Source organism: Scyliorhinus canicula, chromosome 4, assembly GCF_902713615.1.
Source record: "Scyliorhinus canicula chromosome 4, sScyCan1.1, whole genome shotgun sequence".
Taxonomy (NCBI): Eukaryota; Metazoa; Chordata; class Chondrichthyes; order Carcharhiniformes; family Scyliorhinidae; genus Scyliorhinus; species Scyliorhinus canicula.
Genome location: NC_052149.1, coordinates 84833740 through 84852739, shown reverse-complemented (window position 1 = coordinate 84852739; position 19000 = coordinate 84833740). Strand labels below are relative to the sequence as shown.

Sequence of the window (19000 nt, the reverse complement as noted above, 5' to 3'; positions counted from 1 at the left end):
TGTTCCCTATGTTATAACAGCAACTTTACTTCATTAGCTATAAAATGCTTTGGGACGTCCCGAGGTCATGAAAAAGACTTTAAAAAAAGCAAGTTTTTTTTTTCTTTTAGAGTTTATGATTTTCCTGTCAGTAAAGGAAGAGTTCAATTTGTTAGCTGATTTGCTGCCCTCCTAGGACCAGTACCATGGAGACGAGTACCCACGTGATGTTTGCAGCTCCGTGATGAATGTAAATGAGGGTAGGACTTCATAGTGGCTAGGGGTCGAACCAGCAAGAATGCCTGTCCAAATATCTGATAGACTCCAAACGCCCACTGCCCGCCCATTTCCTGCCTGTAGTAACAACCAACCATTGTACCTCTGATCGTTAAAACCTCACTGTCTGTGGAAAAAAATAAACTCTAACTTTAAAGATGCTGCTGAAGGTTTGCCATTTTGACTGTGTATATTCTGACTTTGCACCCTGTTGGTATCGTTGCACATTTAAGAAGCTGCCAGCATTGCAAAGGAGAAATGAGTTAGGTACATACGCTGAACCAGGTCTTTCTCTTTTCATTCTTCTTTCCCTTCATTTTTGGCAAGATCTCACTCTGCAGGGAAGGCAACAGTTCTTCCATCACCAGATTGCTTAGAATCTAAAGGAGGAAACCACAAATGTATAGTTCATTTATAGTTCTCAATTTTGTTGTTTTTAAAAAAAAAAAAATTTATATTCAAATTTTCACATTTTCACAAAAAAGAAAACAATAACAGAAAATTCTAAGAACAAAAAAACCCAGAACCACCACCCCCGCCGTAAATACAAAAGAGAAACAATAAATTAACGCCCGTCATTGACAAAAAACAGATATTCAACCCAGAACAAAAACAAAGAGACAACAACCCCCCCCCCCGGGTTGCTGCTGCTGCTGACCTTTTGTTTTTACCGTTCTGCCAGGAGATCTAGGAATGGTTGCCATCTCCTGAAAAAACCCTGCACTGACCCCCTGAGGGCAAATTTCACCCTCTCCAATTTGATAAACCCCGCCATATCGTTGACCCAGGCCTCCATGCTTGGGGGCATCGCATCCTTCCACTGAAGAAGAATCCTCCGCTGGGCTACTAGGGACGCAAAGGCCAGAACACCGGCCTCTTTTGCCTCCTGCACTCCCGGCTCCACTGCAACCCCAAAAATTGCGAGTCCCCAGCCTGGATTGACCCTGGGTCCTACCACCCTCGATACCGTCCTTGCTACACCCTTCCAAAATTCCCCCAGCGCTGGACATGCCCAGAACATATGGGCGTGGTTTGCTGGGCTCCCTGAGCACCTAATACACCTGTCCTCGTTCCCAAAAAACCGGCTCATCCTCGTCCCGGTCATATGAGCCCTATGCAGTACCTTAAACTGTATGAGGCTAAGCCTCACACACGAAGAGGAGGAGTTCACCCTTTCTAGGGCATCCGCCCACGTCCCCTCCTCAATCTCCTCACCCAGCTCCTACTCCCATTTATCTTTCAGCTCCTCCACCGAGGCCTCGTCTACCTCCTGCATCACCTGGTACGCTTCCGAGATCCTCCCCTCTCCAACCCACACCCCCGAGAGCACCCTGTCCTGGACCCCATGCGGCGGCAGCAGGGGGAACCCCGCCACCTGCCGCCTGACAAACGCCCTTACTTGCATGTACCTAAAGGTGTTCCCCGGGGGGGGGAGCCTGAACTTCCCTTCCAGCTCACCCAGGCTCGCAAACTTCCCGTCTATGAACAGGTCCCCCAGCCTCCTGACACCTGCCCTGTGCCAACTCAGGAACCCGCCATCAACTCTCCCAGAACAAACCGGTGGTTCCCCCGTATCGGGGACCCCATCGAGGCCCCCACCTCCCCCCGTGCCGCCTCCATTGCCCCAAAACCTTGAGGGTAGCTGCCACCACCAGGCTCGTGATATACCTCGTCGGAGTCATTTTTGTTGTTGACCCCAAGTAGTGAGGCTTACAAAACTGCATGAGGGAAGGTGCACCAAGCTTCATTCATATAAATGACACAGATATTTAAAAAAGGGAAGTGGTTTCCAAATCCTCACTGTAATGAACCTGTAGGTGGTGCTGTGAGCACTCTGTTTTGTGACTCATTAATCCACCTGTTACCCGATGGGTTTTAATTAGACACATTGGCGCTATTATGTCAATAAATAATTTTCCAAATTGCTTTGCACATTGTGATTGTGCCCTCTCCCCCTCCCACCCCCCACCATGTGAAACATAGCAATTCACTCTTGTGGATAAATAAACAGTACTTTTGTACAAGGCGGATCAGTCACATTTGGTTTAACTCTGAGTCCACTCTCTCTTGCTGCAAAGGCAGCACTCTCCATGGCAGCCGTAGAGGAGGATGATTTTGCCCAGAATCAGATCCATCTCTTCAATCTGAATTTACATTCCCTGATCTTCACTCAAACTGTTCAGAGATTGCAACCTCGTAGGTCAATTCCTGGATCTTTCCAACCACACCGGTAGTCATACTATTAAATAAACTGCACCTGATGCAATATAAGTCAACCCAAACATTTTGGACATACTTGCCTACCCGCGCTACCCCTCCACCTCATTTCAAGGGGTCCTATGTGCAGTCACTCACCCTGCTGACTGGAAAATGCCATCCTTACTTGCTGAGCACCTGTACAGTCACATCATACCCACCCCCACCCCGCAATTTAGACAAACCCATTTTGCCGCTGAGACCCTCTCCCAACCACGATTGAAATTCCATTCGGATGTGCCAACCCCCTCACTCCTCTGAGACTAAAATCCGGTTCCTCCCATTAAACCCTCCCATCAATTTCAGACTAAGGAGGGTACAAAATCAGCCAGAGATCCTTTTCTTGATCACTTTCCAAATGGAACGTGCACAGTGCCAGTCAGTACAAAATGGGCCAGGCTTGGCTGAGCTACCCTCTATCCTCATAGCTGATTATCCTGTTGGATTCATTGCCAAGGTCTTTTGGATGAGGCAATGGAGATGACTATGTGAAAGAGAAAGGAGAAAAGTGAAACAGAAGAGAGAATATCTCAGTACAATGAGTCTATGTGATAAATTATGCCCTTTCTCTCCCACGGTCCATATGTTACATCTTTTACACATTAAGATTGTGATTTTAAGCTTAAAATTAATCCATCTGTTTAATTGTAATCACTATATTGGAAAGTGCAGGCTCAATCTCATATACCATCATATACTAGCCTTTGGGGACCTGAGAATATTTTGGTGAATCTGCTTTGCACTCCTTTCATGACCAATATACCTTTCATAGGTTTGCTCAGAATTATACAGAGCACTCTAGATGTGACCTAACCAGGGTTTGTATCAATACTTCCTTCCAGGCGATAATTGGGTTCGAGCCCACCAGTGAAAGCCCCTTCATTGGAGTAGACCTGTCACATTCAGTGGCAATGAAGCACTTAGCAGCCAGCAGCGGGCATTGCCCAGGATCAAAGACATGGGGCGGAACCTGCACCTTCTGATCGCAGGCAGTGCCACTGGGGACAGTGGTAGCTGCTGGTGATGCACCCACAAGCGATCCGGAATCAGCAAGGATGGCTGGGGGGGCAGATGCATAAAGGCAACGGGGTTCCCACCCTGCACACTCTAGAAGAACTAACACTATGGCTTCACAGTGCCAGGGTCCCAGGTTCGATTCCTGGCTTGGGTCAGTGTCTGTGCGGAGCTTGCACGTTCTCCCCGTGTCTGCATGTGTTTCCCCCGGTGTTCCGGTTTCCTCCCGCAAGTCCTGAAAGACGTATTATGAGGTCATTTGGGCATTCTGAATTCTCCCTCAGTGTACCCGAACAGGCGCCGGAATGTGGCAATTCCCCTGCCAGCTGGCAGTGCCACCCCAGCACCTTGGCAGCATCAGACTGGTACTCAGGTGGCACTGCCAGGGTGCCAGGCTGGCATTGCCAGAGTGTCCAGATGGCACCAGCAGTTCCAGGGTGCCACCCTGCCCAAAGGGCATTCACCTGGGGGCCTCCGATCCCTTGCGGGACCCCTACAAGTGCTGTTCCTTCTGGTCCTCGTTTGTGGAGAATAGTACAGAGCGGCGCTCGCCACAGGTGTCCGAGGTGAGGGAGATAGATCCCACGCTTCAGGGGCTGGATTCTCTGCTGGCGGGATGCTCCATTTTGCCGGCATCCCGGGGGTTTCCCGATGGCATGGGGCTGCCCCACAATGGGAAACCCCATTGACTAGCCGACGTAACGGAGCATCCCACCGGTGGGGTAAAACAGAAATTTGGCACGGCGGGGCAGAGAATCCAGCCCCAGGTAACTCGGGAATCTGCACAATAAAGTGAAACTAGCTGTTCACTTTAATATGCAGATTTACTAAACAGAGATACTGTCCACAATGGGCGGGATTTACATCGCAATCTCGCGAGATTGGGTAAGATCTCACAAGGCTTTGCAAGCCGCGTAGATCCCGGGAGTGGGGCCTCCCAGCTTCTATTGGCCTCGCTGTGCCGTGGAGAGCTGCTTTTCGGGTGAAGTATGGGCATTAAATTGCGCGCACATCTACAGGCATTCCCTCTCTACAACTTCAGTTACTCCCCAAATATATTCAGTTAGGTTTGTTAAACATGAACAACCCTTTACTAACTCATTTTGTCACTCCCTATTCTGCTCAAATATTTCAGTCGTCTGTCCTTAATGACTTACTGCAGCAGATATTAAATCAACAGGTCAAAAGGTTTGTGGTCTTTCTCGCTCCCTCTCTCACCCCTTTCTTAAATAAAGGTGTTACATTTCCAATCTTCCAACTAAAAGGGCTGAATCCTGAATCTCCTGAATCCGGAGAGTTCTGGATGATTATGGCTAAAGTATCTGCAATTTCCACACCTACTTCTTTGTGAAGCCGGAGATGGAACCCAGCAGGTCCTGGAGGTCTTGTCTGTCTTTAGTGCTACTCGGTGGGAATCTCCGGTCCTCCAGACCCGTGTTACGTAACCGTGCGCAATTCCCTGGTGGCACGTTTCTTTCCGCCGCTTGCCAGTGGGATTTTCCATCGAAACCACTCCATACCGGCGCAAAATCCTCTTGCGGGGAGGAGGGGGGGGGGGGTATTGCTGCCGGCGGGAAAAGTGAATCCCAAGGACCGGAGAATTCCGGCCCCGCATCTTTCCCAATACTGCTTTTTTGCTTACATTGACGTTTATGAGTTCCAGTCCTAAATTTATCATTTGTTTAGAATTATATAAGAAAGCCAGATACATCATCCCCTTCTTCTACGGTGAAGATTGAAACTGTTAGAATTTTGCTGCAAGAAATAGATGTCCATTTCTGGATTCTCATCCCGGCTCAATTTTATGGGAAATGACTCATTAACAGCAGGTCACCTCTGAGTTAGACAGCAGGCAGGAGGCTCAATCAGGAACTAAAATGTCAGGAAGGCTGGCAGTCTTCACTGTGGCTGCAGTGGGAGTGCAGCTCAGGGACTTGTGTGTGAGGGGAAGCACCTCAGATAGAGAGGTGGGCAGGAAGGGGTCGGAATGATTTCCTTAATCCCTTAACTGTGTCAGTGGAAGTGAGCTCAAAGAGAGGCTACTGCATTGGCAGGCCTTCAACTGCCCTTCACTGCAGGCTTCCCGTTCTCTTCCAATTATTTACCAATCTCATAAAAGTGGACCTGGTCGTCCTCCAACACATTCATGCAAGGCAGCCATGCATACTGTAGGGAATCACAGGTGCCTCCGGGAAAATTGGAATGGTGTGGAAAAATGCAACCTGATTACCTAATCACCTCCTTAATTGGCTTCACCGTGCTGGTGGGCAGGCAGCCATCTCTGCTCATGCCACCCCCAATGAAAGTGCAGAGAGTTAGGCACACTTTATGGAGCAGAGCAGGTGGGTTTTTCCGCCACTTTCCCAGTCCCATCATCTCCAAGATGCTGGGAAAATTCCTGCTAAATTAATTACTGAACAAGACTGTCATTTCCTTATTATCAATTTTCAAGTGCCCACATTGCTATTCACTACACTTCTTCCTCTAATGCAACAGGATAAATCACAAAAGGGTTTAATTTTTGGGGTGTTTTTTGCATTCAGTCATTTTCCTGCTGAAGAAATGCCCTTGAATGCTGTTAGTCTCTTATGTTTAGTTTAAGAGCTAGGTTAATTACAGTGTCTCTTTTCCCCAACTCCCAAATCTCGAGCCCCTGCAACACCCCCCCCCCCCCCCCACTTAATGAGGGGCAGGCACGTAACAATAATCACAACCCCACTTGACAGCTGCTGAAGAAAGATGCCAAGTTTTCTTTTGAACCAAGAACAATTGTATTCCTACGACAGAACAAGAAAACTTTGGCCCCCACGTCCACATAACTGCTCAAAGACATTTTGGGTAAAGCAAGAGGCCTCACAGTCAAATGTACATCTGTTTCCTATTGGCACACCATCATTTGTCTGCAAAAAACTAAGATAGGGGGAGACGTGGTCCCCTGTAACAGTAAAACAATTTGGGTAGGATCAGCACTGGTGAAATGCATTGCAATCTGGACTGAGATTAACACCAAATTCCAACAAGCTGATCATACCCTCAGTATGCTGCCTGGGTCCCAAATTCACTGCTGGGTTATATGAGTAATCCAGAGAGAGGAACAGAAGGCCACAGTCGTGAATGGATAGAGACAAAGAGAATGGAAGAGAGACAGATGGGGCAAGACGCTAAGCTCTGGAATTCTTCGCCTAAACCTATCTCTTTCTCCTCTCCCCTGTCTCTCTCTCGCCTCTTTTAATGAATGCCTTAATTCCTACCTCTTGTATTAAGCTATGATCAGCTGTCCTATTGGCTCCTTCTTTAGTTTCGTGACAGCTCTTATCGTCCGATTATGCCAATGTGAAACTTTGGGACTTCTTACAATGTTCAAGGTGCTGTATACTCCACTTGGAATACTGGGAGCAGTTCCGGGCACCACACCTTAGGAAGGATATTTTGGCCTTGGAGGGAGTGCAACGTAGGTTTACAAAAATGATACCTGGGATTACAGGGGTTAAGGTACAAGGAGAGATTACACAAATTACTTATTTTTGCTCGAATTTAGAAGGTTAAGGGGTTTTCTGATCAAAGTATTCATGATACTAACAGGAAAGGCTGGGTAGGTAAAGATAAACTATTTGGAGATTCAGGGGGCATAGTCTAAACATTAGGGCGAGGCTGTTCAGGAGAGATGTTAGGAAGCATCAAAGAGTGGTAGAGGTTTGGAACTCTCTCCCACAAACAGCAGTTGAAGTTGGATTATTTGTTAATTTTAAATCCGAGATGGATAGATGTTTGCTAAACAAAGATATCAAGGGACATGTCCACGGCAGGTATAAGGAGTTAGGCTATAGATCAGCCATGATCTCATTAAATGGTGGGACAGGCTTGAGGGGTTGAATGGCCTACTTCTCTACGTTCCTATAAATAAAAGCTACTCTTCCCACTAAAAGGCAGTTGATGACTTATAGGGCAGGATTTTGTGGGCCCATTAAGCGCGGGCACAAATCCTGCAAAATATCACGAGAGGCCGAAAATGGGATTTGCGCCGGTGCGATTTCCGATCACGATGTTCCTGGGCCCTCCCATATGCCTGACCAGGTTCATGCCGAGAAAGGGCACAAACCATATTTGCATCAATTTTAATGCATTATAATGCACATAGCGAGATTAAAGCCAAATCTTCAGACCTCATTAAATCTTCCCACCCAACTAACATGATGACCCACGGGCACAGGTAATTCCTGCTTTATAAAAATGGGAAGGGGGCACCATGACCTCGGAGAGGGAGGAAGGAGGAGTACCTCTCTCCACCTAGTACCAGGGAGCCCAAGGGGATGGACAACACTGCCCAGCTCTGGGGTAGTGGGTAGGGGGTTTCAAGGCTGTTGGGTGGGGGGGGCTCAGGATGGGGTGGGTACTTGGGGGCCTCCGGGATGTGGGTCGCGGCTGGTGTGCGTTGCCCTGGAACCCGCTGCCTTTGTTGTTTAAACATTTCGTAGAGCCCTGTGTCAGCTTGCAGCGTGCGTTAGTAAAGTTAAATGAGCACTGAGTTAGTCAGCTGTTAGTGGGGGTATCGGGCTCCTGTGGATGCAGGGCTCATGGGGTGGGGGAAGGGGGTGATGAGACTGAAGGACACGGGCCTAATTGGCTGAGTGAATAAAACCCCGAAAGAGAAAGTAACATGGTGCACTGTCCAAGTGTCTTAAGTGTAAAAGTCTGACAGCAATGAGATCACGGGATGATGCAGCCTGAGTAAGAAGGGTGCCGATTGGCCTTACCTATGCCTGATGCCGAAAGTAATTGTGCCCTCTAACATTCCTGAGACTCAAGTGCGCATCAAACTAATTGGCTCTCATGAGTTAACCCTTAACAATATCAGTTTTCCACATTCTCAAAGTCAAAGAGATACTCAAAATAATTCAAAGTCAAAGAGTGGGGTAATAACTCATAGTTCCAGGATAAACACTTGGGTGCATGGGTTCAAGAGGGACTGTGAATAAGTGCCAGTCCCCAGTGCTTACCATTGAGGATCCATTAGCCCTCAGGATGGACAGAACCGTCTATTTGCCGTGCTCATGAGGGATGAAACCTCCTGTCAGAACCCTCAGTGATGTCGAGATTAAGGGAGGGGACAACCAGACGGGAGGCCAGAGGTGATTCTGAAGGGGCAAGGCTGGGGCCAATGAAGCAATGGAGATGGAATGGCACCTGATATGTGAGTGAGTGATAGTTACTGGATAAGGTTTAGGACAGGCTGTTTCCAGGACCCGGAGGTCAATGGGTGAGGGGAGGCACTGAAGTTAAGCAGCTGTGGCACCAACCAGAATGTTTCTCTCTCTCATCCCTCACAGTTACTGATGAAGATCGCTATGGAGCCAGTGGAGCTGGTAATTCTGCTAATTACAGCGCTGGAGGGGCACAGACTCCTGCAGCAACGAGCAGACCAGTGGCCACAAGGCAGGCTCAAGGGACAGAGGTAACAGAAGCAACACAGGGGTACAAGTGCAAAAAAGGAGTACACAGGACCCATGATGTCCTTCATGGAACTGTCAGACAACATGTGCCGCAAGAGACTCCACCTCACTAGGGAGACATTATGTCTAAATTGCCGCCATGTGGAGGGCACCACATCCCTGTAGCTGTGAAGGCAATGGCAGTCCTCAGCTTCTACACGACGGGTAATTTTAGGGCTCCACAATAGACCTGCATTTCACTGTCATTTGCCCATAGTCTATTTGAGGGCATTAGACTTCATCCATTTCAACCTGGGCCAGGCCCAACAGAATAACAGGACTGCAGAATTTGTCACCATCGTTGGTCAGCTGCAGCTGCAGGGGGCGATCAACTGCAGTCATGTCATCCTACGTGACCTGTGGAAATAGCGAGTCCCTTTCATCAACAGGAAGGGGTTCCACTCCCTTAATGTCCAGCTGGTGTGTGACCACCAGATGAGGTTGATGCACATGCGTGCACGTTTTTCAGAGAGTGTGCATGATAGCTACATCCTTGGACAATTGCATATCCCTGGAATATTCGCGGGTCGACCAAGGCTGCAGCAATGGCTTGTTGGGGACAAAGGATACCCACTGAGGTCTTGGCTGCTGAAACCAGTGTGGAGGCCTGAGACCGAAGCAGAGTCCCGCTACAGCGAGGCTCTCAGTGCCACCGGTTTGTGATTGAGCTCAGGCTCCTTAAGATGCACTTCCGCTGCCCCGACAGGTCTGGTGAGGCCCTACAGTACAGTCCCCAGAGGGTCTCCTGCATTGTGGCGGTCTGTTATGCCCTACATAACTTGGCACAGTAGTGGGGGGGGGGGGGGGGGGGGGATGTTACTGATGAAGGCCTGAAGGAGTGGAACATCACCTCAAATGAGGAGGAAGGCCAGGAGAGAGCGAAGGAAGAGGTCAAAGAGGAGCCAGAGGATGGAGGACAGGCAAAGGCGAGGATTTGCATGGGCAGAAGGACCATGGCTGCCCTCATCACTTCCCACCACACTATAGGAATACAACGTTGTCCAACAGTCCAAGATGCCCCCCCCCCCCCTCAAGACGGTGTTAACCTCTCCACGACCACGAAGGAAGGTCACAGTAAATCTTAGTCATCAGAGTACTGGGCCTGGGGAGTCCTTGTGCTTGCTGGAAAATAGAGGAGGGTGATGACGACTCACAGTGAAGAAAGCTCTGTGATTCACCTCAGCTTTTGCTTGTGTCTGGCCCGTATCTGTCTTTTGGCAGCATGCTGACTCCCCGGCTCATGTGCGAGTGAAATTTAGCCCGTGATACTTTTGTCACATAGCACGAGAGGGGGATTAGGATGAGGGTCTCGGGCTCAGTGATTAATGCTCAAGTCCTTTCAGGAACTATGTTATGTTCACGTTAAGTGGGCCTAACCAGTTGCCTGACTTTGAGTGCCTGTTAAAAGAGCTGTGTCCAGATGGGATGAAGGGCTATCCCACTGGGAAAAGGGTAGTGACGATGAAACCTTAAAGTTGTGACCAAGAGTTTTTAATATGGTACACGCATTTGCAACATTTGATAAAGACCCCCAGCTATCTGTTCCCAATCTCACCCATGCCAACTCGGTGCCCCTACAATTCCTTAGCCTTGCGAACCCTCCCACCATGTCTAGCTGTATTCCCAGGATGCACACCAGAAGTGGAGGCGCCTGCTGCCTTCCATGCCCTGTTGCCTGAGACGCGATTGGCAGGCATCCTGTGGAGGGCCGGGACCTGGAAGCCTCGGCCTGCTCTCAAGTGGCACTGGTGTTGCCATATCACCCTGTTCAGCCTGCTGTCCCTGAGGTGCACCGGTATCAGGAAGGGGAAGATTCAGAAGGGCTGGTCACTCCCAGGTTCTCCTGGGAGTGGGTAGCACAGTTGTTAGTACTGTTGCTTCACAGCGCCAGGGTCCCAGGTCCAATTCCCGGCTTGGATCACTGTCTGTGTGGAATCTGCGCAATCTCCCCATCTCTGCGTGGGTTTCCTCCGGGTGCTCCTGTTTCCTCCCACAAGTCCTGAAGGACGTGCTTGTTAGGTGAATTGGACATTCTGAGTTTTCCTTCAGTGTGCCCGAACAGGCGCCGGAGTGTGGCGGCGAGGGGATTTTCACAGTAACTTCATTGCACTGTTAATGTAAGCCAACTTGCAACACAAATAATGACTATTGGGTGAAAGGCCCGGAGAGGTGCTCCAGTGTTTCCTCTTCCCTCCAGGTGCTTATGGGCCCCTGGGTTACTCCATGGGCTGGAGTGAGCTCTGGAAGCCTCAATTTCATCTGGCGCTGCCAGTCCTGGAGCTCCGCCATTGTCTGCACCATGGTGTTGAACCCCTCAGCCATGGTCTTTGGGGAGTGAGCCATGCCTCAGAGTTCAGTAATCATCGATCTGACATCTTTCCTCAAGCTTTCCATTGTGGACGCCACCCTTGCAATTTTGGCCTGGGTGCCGTGCATTGCTGGCAACATCTCCTGCAAAGGAGACTATAGGACTCCTCCATTCAACTCGTAGTCCCAGGAATGTCGCTGACAACCTCTCTTGGTATTCTTGGCTCTGCCTTTGCATCTCAAGAAGCTGAGGGATAAACATGTCCAGAGGCACAGTCCCTGCCTGGGGCGCAGCTGTGTCTTGGGATCCAGCAGACCTCCCACTGTCCTGTCCCTAGGATGTTACTGCCTCCACCTGATGTGCATCAGAAGCAGTGTGATGTTCACCAGAAAGTGACCCAGAAGCCTGCCTGCCAAGTTCACCCACCGAGGTCTGTTCCTAAAGATTGCGATCCAGATCACCCCACCGGGGCTGGCGGGAATCACACCGATTTTCTTGTCAAAAATAGTGCGTTGTCATTTTTGGGGGAAAATGCTGTGCATAATTGTTTTAAATCTGGAACATTGCAGATTTGTATAACTCAGCAGAGGCAGTTTATACACATCTTTCAGTGTAGTGTAAACAATCCCAGAATACTTTCAAATTTATTCACATGGCACATGTGCTAGAAGTTATAATTGTAGATGAATGAAGTGTGCCACTCTCAATCAGATGCTCTTGTACTTAGTAACTCTTTACCTCCTGCAAACCATCCTAACCAGTTGATTGTTTCCAAACTTTTCCTCAAGTGTTTTCAGTCTCACAGGCATAAGCAGGAAATCATCCAGGAAGTACCAGAAAAATATACAGTCTAGACACAAATAAATTATTAGTCTTGGGGGAAAAGGGTTGAACATGATCTGGGAACATGAGCGGACACAGAGAAGTTGCATGGGACATGGTGTTAATGAGATGTGACTGCAGTGGTAATTATTCATTTACAGACTCACCAATGCTTCGTTGCCATGATTCATTTCCCAGGACCCATAGTGGCCTTTTTCCTGCCTGAAGAATTGAATGGCTTCTGCAAATGCTTGGACTTCAAACGAACTCTGTTTTGCAAATTCTGAATTAAAAAAAGGAAGTTACACGAATTACATTCACATTACGAGTTGTGACAAGTGTCTCTTCGAAAGTCTTTTGGGGCAGAAGGTAAGTAGCGAATGCTTCTCCGTGTGTGGGTTAATGGTTTGGGGGGTGGAATTAGCAGACAACTCACCCCCAATAGCTCTGTTGCCACTTCAGGTTACAGAGTGGCCTGGGCTCGTGTGAGCTCATTAATAGTCCGACCATTCAGCAGCAGATATAGTGTGAGTTCTGGAGTCAGATACAACATGATATAAACGTTTGAGGGAGAAATACTATTTTCTTTTAAGGAATACCAAACATAACTGGAGAAATTAATTTGGGGTCAACATGTTCTGCATTGTTTATACAATACATTGCACATATCCATTGAGCCACACCAGGAATGAATTATATTTGTAGTAAAATATATCTTCAGATTGTGGATAAGATTGCTGTTGCACATTTAGCTCATTTCAATCTTTTGCTGTGCCTTTTCTAAATGACAGGTCAGCAAGACATTTCCCAGTTAAATGCAAGCAACAAGAGAAATGTTCTGAGAGTGCTGAAATTATTGAAAATAAGACCATTCTGATTAAACGAGAGGCAAGTTACCCACAGCTGTCATTCAATTCCATTGATGACATTTATGTGGTTAACATGGACCTAAGTGAACATACTCTCCACAGGCTTCTTGCTTCTTCGCAGAGTTCATACGGAAGTATATAATGTCATGATTGCACTATCATGTGCGTCTTTTACTAAGTAGGCCTTTTTTAAACTGCATAACAGGAAACTCATGTGGCACCATTCTCCCACAGCTACGTTGGTCAGTTGTCTCTGCTCATCTAGAGATTGATTCAGAAAATGGAAAATTGCACAGAATACCAATTTTCCACATACAACTGGGTCCAAAGCCAAAGGAGAATGTTAGCAAGACAAATAGACAATTTTTCATCAGCCCTGGAGAACACTGATTATCTGTTTGCATGCCCCTGTCAGAACAAAATTTTATCACACAAAGGTTGAATTGCATTCAGCAGCCCAACCAGTAAATTTTTCATAGAAGTTACAGTGCAGAAGGAGGCAATTCAGCCCATCGAGTCTGCACCTCCCTTGGAAAGAGCACCCTACTTAAGCCCCACTCCTCCACCCAATCCCTGTAACCAACCTAACATTTTTGGGCACCAAGGGCAATTTAGAATGGCCAATCCACCTGACCTGCACATCTTTGGATTGTGGGAGGAAACCGGAGCAGCCGGAGGAAACCTATGCACACACGGGGAGAACATGCAGACTCCACACAGTGACCCAAGCCAGGAATCGAACCTGGGACCCTGCAGCTGTAAAGCAACTGTGCTAACCACTATGCTGCTGTGCTGCCCTTGATCTTTACAGCTGGCTGCAGCAAGGTCCATTCCAGGTAGATATAACCTTGTCTCCTAAGAAATAGCCACCTTTAATTGTAGAATCAGTTGTGGGATAGCCATGTGTCAGGTGTGCGTGCATGATATTTTTGCATTCATAAAGAATCAATGTAAAATTGAAAGATCGATATAAGGCAAGCACTGCAATTCTTTTGACCGTGAAACATAACTAATGTAGCAGAAACTTCCCCAATAACAAATATATCACTTATAATTTTGGTCATTGGAGCCTAAATGTATATTAGAAGAACAAAAAAAATGTATTTTTAAAACACGTTTTGTGAACTTTTAAGCTATTTCACTCACCTCTCATCATCTCCTTGAGTCATGAAAGACTTGATGCAATAGGAGGATGGATGAATAATCTATTCTCCTTCTCTCATCCCACTAATGCCAATTTGACTTATCCACTGGATGTCCAGGATGTCACTTTCTCAGAGATTCTCTGGCTGTCTATCTTCATGCCCCCTACCCCCCCCCTCGCACACAAACATAGACGCACACACACTTAGAGGAAATTACCTTCCCCTTTCCTTGCCCATGTGCAACAATGGCTGGCACTATGACCTTAAATTGACATTACAGCAACACATAGTGCCAGCCATTGTTATTGCGGTGCCATTCACAGTCAGTCATCATGCCATTATTCCACTTACTTTATAGCTGTGCATTACATTGTGGCACTCAAACATGGAGTTTAATGTGGGAAAATGTGAGGTTGTCCATTTTGGTTGGACGAATAAAAAAAAAAGCACATTATCTAAATGGTGAGAAATTGCACAGCTGAGATACAGATTGATCCAGGCGTCCTTGTGCATGAATCGCAAAAGGTTAGTATGCAGGTGTGGCAAGTAATTGGGAAAGCTAAACGATTGTTATTTCTTATTGCAAGGAGAATTGAATACAAGAGTAGGGAGGTTATGCTTCAGTTATACCAGGTATTGGCGAAGCCACAACTGGAGTAGTATGGAGTATTGGTTGCTTTATTTAAGGAAAAATGTAAATGTATCAGAAGCAGTTCAGAGAATGTTTACTGGATTAATACCTGGAATGGGCAGATTGTCTTACGAAGAAAGGCTTGTATCTGTTGGAGTTCAGAAGAGTGAGAGACAACTTCATTGAAACATATAGGGTGCGATCCTCCGGCTACACTGCATCTGAAAAACGGCTCGCCATGGTGCCGTCTGGACATTGAAAGCTGGGAGACCCCACTCTCGGGATCTACACAGCTGGTACTCTCCCCTCCCCACCCCTCCCATATTGCATTCAGGCTAGGGCGAACTCAGGGATTCTTTTGGGGGGTTTGGAGATCGGGTCGCCATTTGAAAATGGCATCTTGATCTCTCGCTACCATGGGGAGTTCCAGCGAGCGGAGCTGCCCATTGTAAAAAATGGGGTATGTGCAGCCTCGGCTGCGCGTTCCCCGTACAAGCCCCTTATTCAATGCGAGTCGTGTTGAATAGCCATGTGTTTCTCGGCACCGCGAGTGCGGTGAAACACGCAACTAAACACACTGGCTCAGGGACTTTATTCCCTTTTGGGAAGATCGCACCCATAAGATCCCGAGGGGGCAGGGCCGGCTCAAGGTACCGGCAACTCGGGCAGTCGCCCGGGGCGCCATGTGCTAGGGGGCGCCATCAAGGTGCGGGTCCCGTGCATGCGCAGTTGGACCGGTGCCAACCAGCGCATGCGCGGTGGCCGCCCTCCCTCAGGCCGCCCCGCACAAACATGGCGGATGGATCCAGGCTCGCCGGTGGTCATCTTGGGCCCCCCCCCCCGGGCCCCCTCCGCCCCCCCCCCCCCGCCCCCCCCCCCCCCGGCCCCGCCTGCCCCCCCCAAGTTCAGCTTGCCCGGGGCGCCAGCAACCCTAGGGCCGGCGCTGCGAGGGGGTCTTGACAAGGTGGGAGTGGAAAGGATATTTCTTCTTGTGGGGCAAGCTAGAACTAGGGGCCACTGTTTACAAATAAGGGAACAATCATTTAGGACATAGATTAGGAAGTTCTTTTCTCTCAGAAGGTTGTGAGTCTTCGGTGGTGGAAGCAGAGTCTTTGAATATTTTTAATGCGGAGGTAGATAGATTCTTGATAATCAGGGCAGTGAAAGGTTATTGGGGCAGGCAGCAATGTGATGAAATTACATCATCCACGATCTTATTGAATGTCGGAGCAGGCTCGAGATGGCCAAGTGGCCTACGCCTAATTCGTATGTTAGTATAAATGTATGTATGTACGCTTCAGTATTTACAATAACATTATTTCAGTGATTTGTTTTCATATGGAAGATGCAGCTTGAGACATACGTGCCCACAAGAAAGGTAATTGAATGTGTTCTAAAAGTTAAATCTTCTTTACTTTAGAAAACATTTTTAAAAATAAATAAATTTAGAGTACCCAATTCATTTGTTTTCCAATTATCAGGCAATTTAGCGTTGCCAATCCACCCACCCTGCACATCTTGTCTTGTGGGAGTGAAACCCACGCAAACACGGGGAGAATGTGCAAACTCCACACGGACAGTGACCCAGAGCTGGGATTCGAACCTGGGGCCTCGGCGCCGTGAGGCAGCAGGGCTAACCTACTGCACCACCGTGCTGCCCCACTTTAGAAAAGATTGAGGTAATACAGTTTGGCTTCAGACACCAGCAGCAGCTAAAGATAACTCTACACAAGCTCCTCGTGGCTAAACTGAAAACTCGCACTCCCGATGACATCTCACGTGTATGCAGACTTCTGTTAAAGACATCCATATACATAATCAAATAGGAAGATGCTTATTAAAATACTATTAAAACACTCCATAACAACCTGCAAAACATCTCAAAAATAGCACGTTTGTGAAAATTGCTTCAGTCCGAATTAATGTGGTCCTAATATTGTCACAATGCTGAGAACTTAGGGTAACAAGTAATTTTACATCAACCCAAGTATTAGATACTCAAAGCTGAAATCCAGCTCATAATATGAACAGACTCAATTTGTATCACTGCTGCTGTTTCTACAGAATTGGCCTTGACGATCTATTAGCTCCATTAGAGCTAAACATTTGATGATGATTTTTTTCCCCCAGATACCTAAACATTCAATAAGGCTTGCAGGATGTACTTGCTCATTGCATACCTAAAGTGTACCACCCTTACCAAAATTGGGCTGCGCTGAAAAATATGCGGGGGGATTCTCCGGTCCTTCAGCCGTGTTTTCCTGTGTGTTGTGCCCCCGCTAGTCAATGGGTACGCTGCCTGGGGACCAGAGGATCCCACTGATGGAGAATTCTGCTGGGGTCTACACTTGGCCTAAACAACATTCCTTGAAGAGACGGCTGGATTAATTTTTTTTAAAAATACACCTGAATATGTATCCAAAGTAGCAAGAGGGCTCTGAAAGGCTGTTGTCAGCCCTCACTTGGCACCCTCTGTCCAGGCAACCCGCACCCTCCTCATGCCAGGCTCCTGATGGTGTCTCCTCATTCCTGCTTTCTCCTCTCCCAGGGTACCTGTAGCCACCTGGGGTAGTCACGTCCCGATTCCAAAATGGACATTCACAAAGAGTACAGGGAAAATGGACCGTACTAGGAAAACAAGCAGGTGCAAGGTTTGCCTGTGGATTGGAACCTGCAGGTCCCAGACAGAACTGATACTACAAGCCATTAGCATAGTGATGAGCTATCTCCGGGGACAAAAGAGAAACATTTAAGCAATCGGTACCAGGACAGACTCCCCGGCGCCAGTGGAAACTAAAACAAAGGCAGGCCAACGGTTACCTAGGGCCCGCCCAGCAATCGAGGAACGGCCCCTTTATTGGAGAGAATCGATACAAATGATTGGGACATGGTCCAATTAATTGGGGCCAAGTCCAGGATTCTCCCAGAAAGGTGCGAAACCCTTTGGGGTATAAAACAGAGTCCCCAAGGTCAGAGCGCTCTCTTAAGAACTCTTGAACTCTTCTTCTTCACCTTGGCCTTTGGCTCTCAGCGACGAGAGGCCCGCCAAGCACCAGCCAAGTAAGTCTAAGGTCAACGCACGCTACGAGATAGGCTCTCCTAGCTACTATTCTATACAAGTTCGAAGCCAGCAGTATCAGAACCGGACAACGGCCATTGTTCCTCTGACTGAGTGGGCGCCGGAAGCTAAGTATAGGCTTTTAGTAGTAGTTGTAGTTTAGTGAGTAGAGTTTGTGCATGAGTAATAATTGACTGTGTGTAAATAAATGTGCATTGATTTCAAACTTACTAACTGGTGTATCGAGTCATTGATCAGTATTCAGTTTTGAACCTTGTGGTGGTATCAGAAAGATACCTGGCGACTCTTGAGCAAAGGTAATTAAAACAGAGCAAATTAAGGGACAGCATAACGAGCAACATACCTAAGACTACTGCCACAAGCACAGCAGCCTAAAATTGAAATCCTCTCAACCAGTGAGCTGGGTGAAGAGGACCAGCAACCGTATGTATCTTGCCAGTCTCACGTAAATTAATAGCAAGACCCCATCTCAATTGTGCCCTGAATCCACCCATTTCAGTGCAGGGATTGTTTCCTATGCCCACTTTGTGCCAGCCCGCACAATCTATGTCAGTATTTCCAAGCAATTTAAATGTTCGATTCCTTCTCATAAATACAATGCCCCTTTAAAACATAATGACCTTGGTAGAAACTGGCAGTCAAGTTAAACAGAGGCCTGTTTGTGGTGGTTACAGGATTTGTGTGCAGGCTGAAGATAAACCTGCAGCTTATTCCAAAGCAAGCAAATGACCTGAACACTGGGTCATCCATGTTTACAGTAAAGGAACAGACCATCAGGCCAAACGCAGAGCAACTAATCTGGAGCACTTCTGGATTTTAAAGGCACACACTGGTGACCAAAAAGTGTTGACTTAGTTAAACAATGTGGTTTTTATCAATTTTCTCCAGGCTTATAAATCCGTATTCATTTTCCACTGCCATTTTTCCATACAAGTTGAGGTCAGATATTTGGGTGGGACGTTGTAAGTGCTTCACAGCAATGACACAACTGTTAACCAAATGGGAAGGCAGTCAAGCTGGTGGTGCATTGTTCAGTCTTCAGCGCAGGATTTTAAAACAGTGGATGATTATTGCTTCAACTTGAATGGGTTATTTTGCTAATGATAATCAACTTCAAACGGACTCAGCAAAC

The 19000-nt window shown here is 47.6% G+C and overlaps 1 protein-coding gene across 2 annotated transcripts in view; it reads right to left on the bottom strand.

The window, feature by feature from the left end:
- niban1a (niban apoptosis regulator 1a) overlaps positions 1-19000 on the bottom strand; it is a 225157-nt gene that overhangs the window by 50761 nt on the left and 155396 nt on the right. For both annotated transcript variants that reach the window (XM_038794649.1, XM_038794650.1), the window contains exons 6-7: positions 12312-12427; positions 531-635 (exon numbers count right to left, since the gene is read on the bottom strand). In XM_038794649.1, the coding sequence (XP_038650577.1) occupies positions 531-635; positions 12312-12427 (221 nt within the window). The remainder of the gene's footprint in view (positions 1-530; positions 636-12311; positions 12428-19000) is intronic.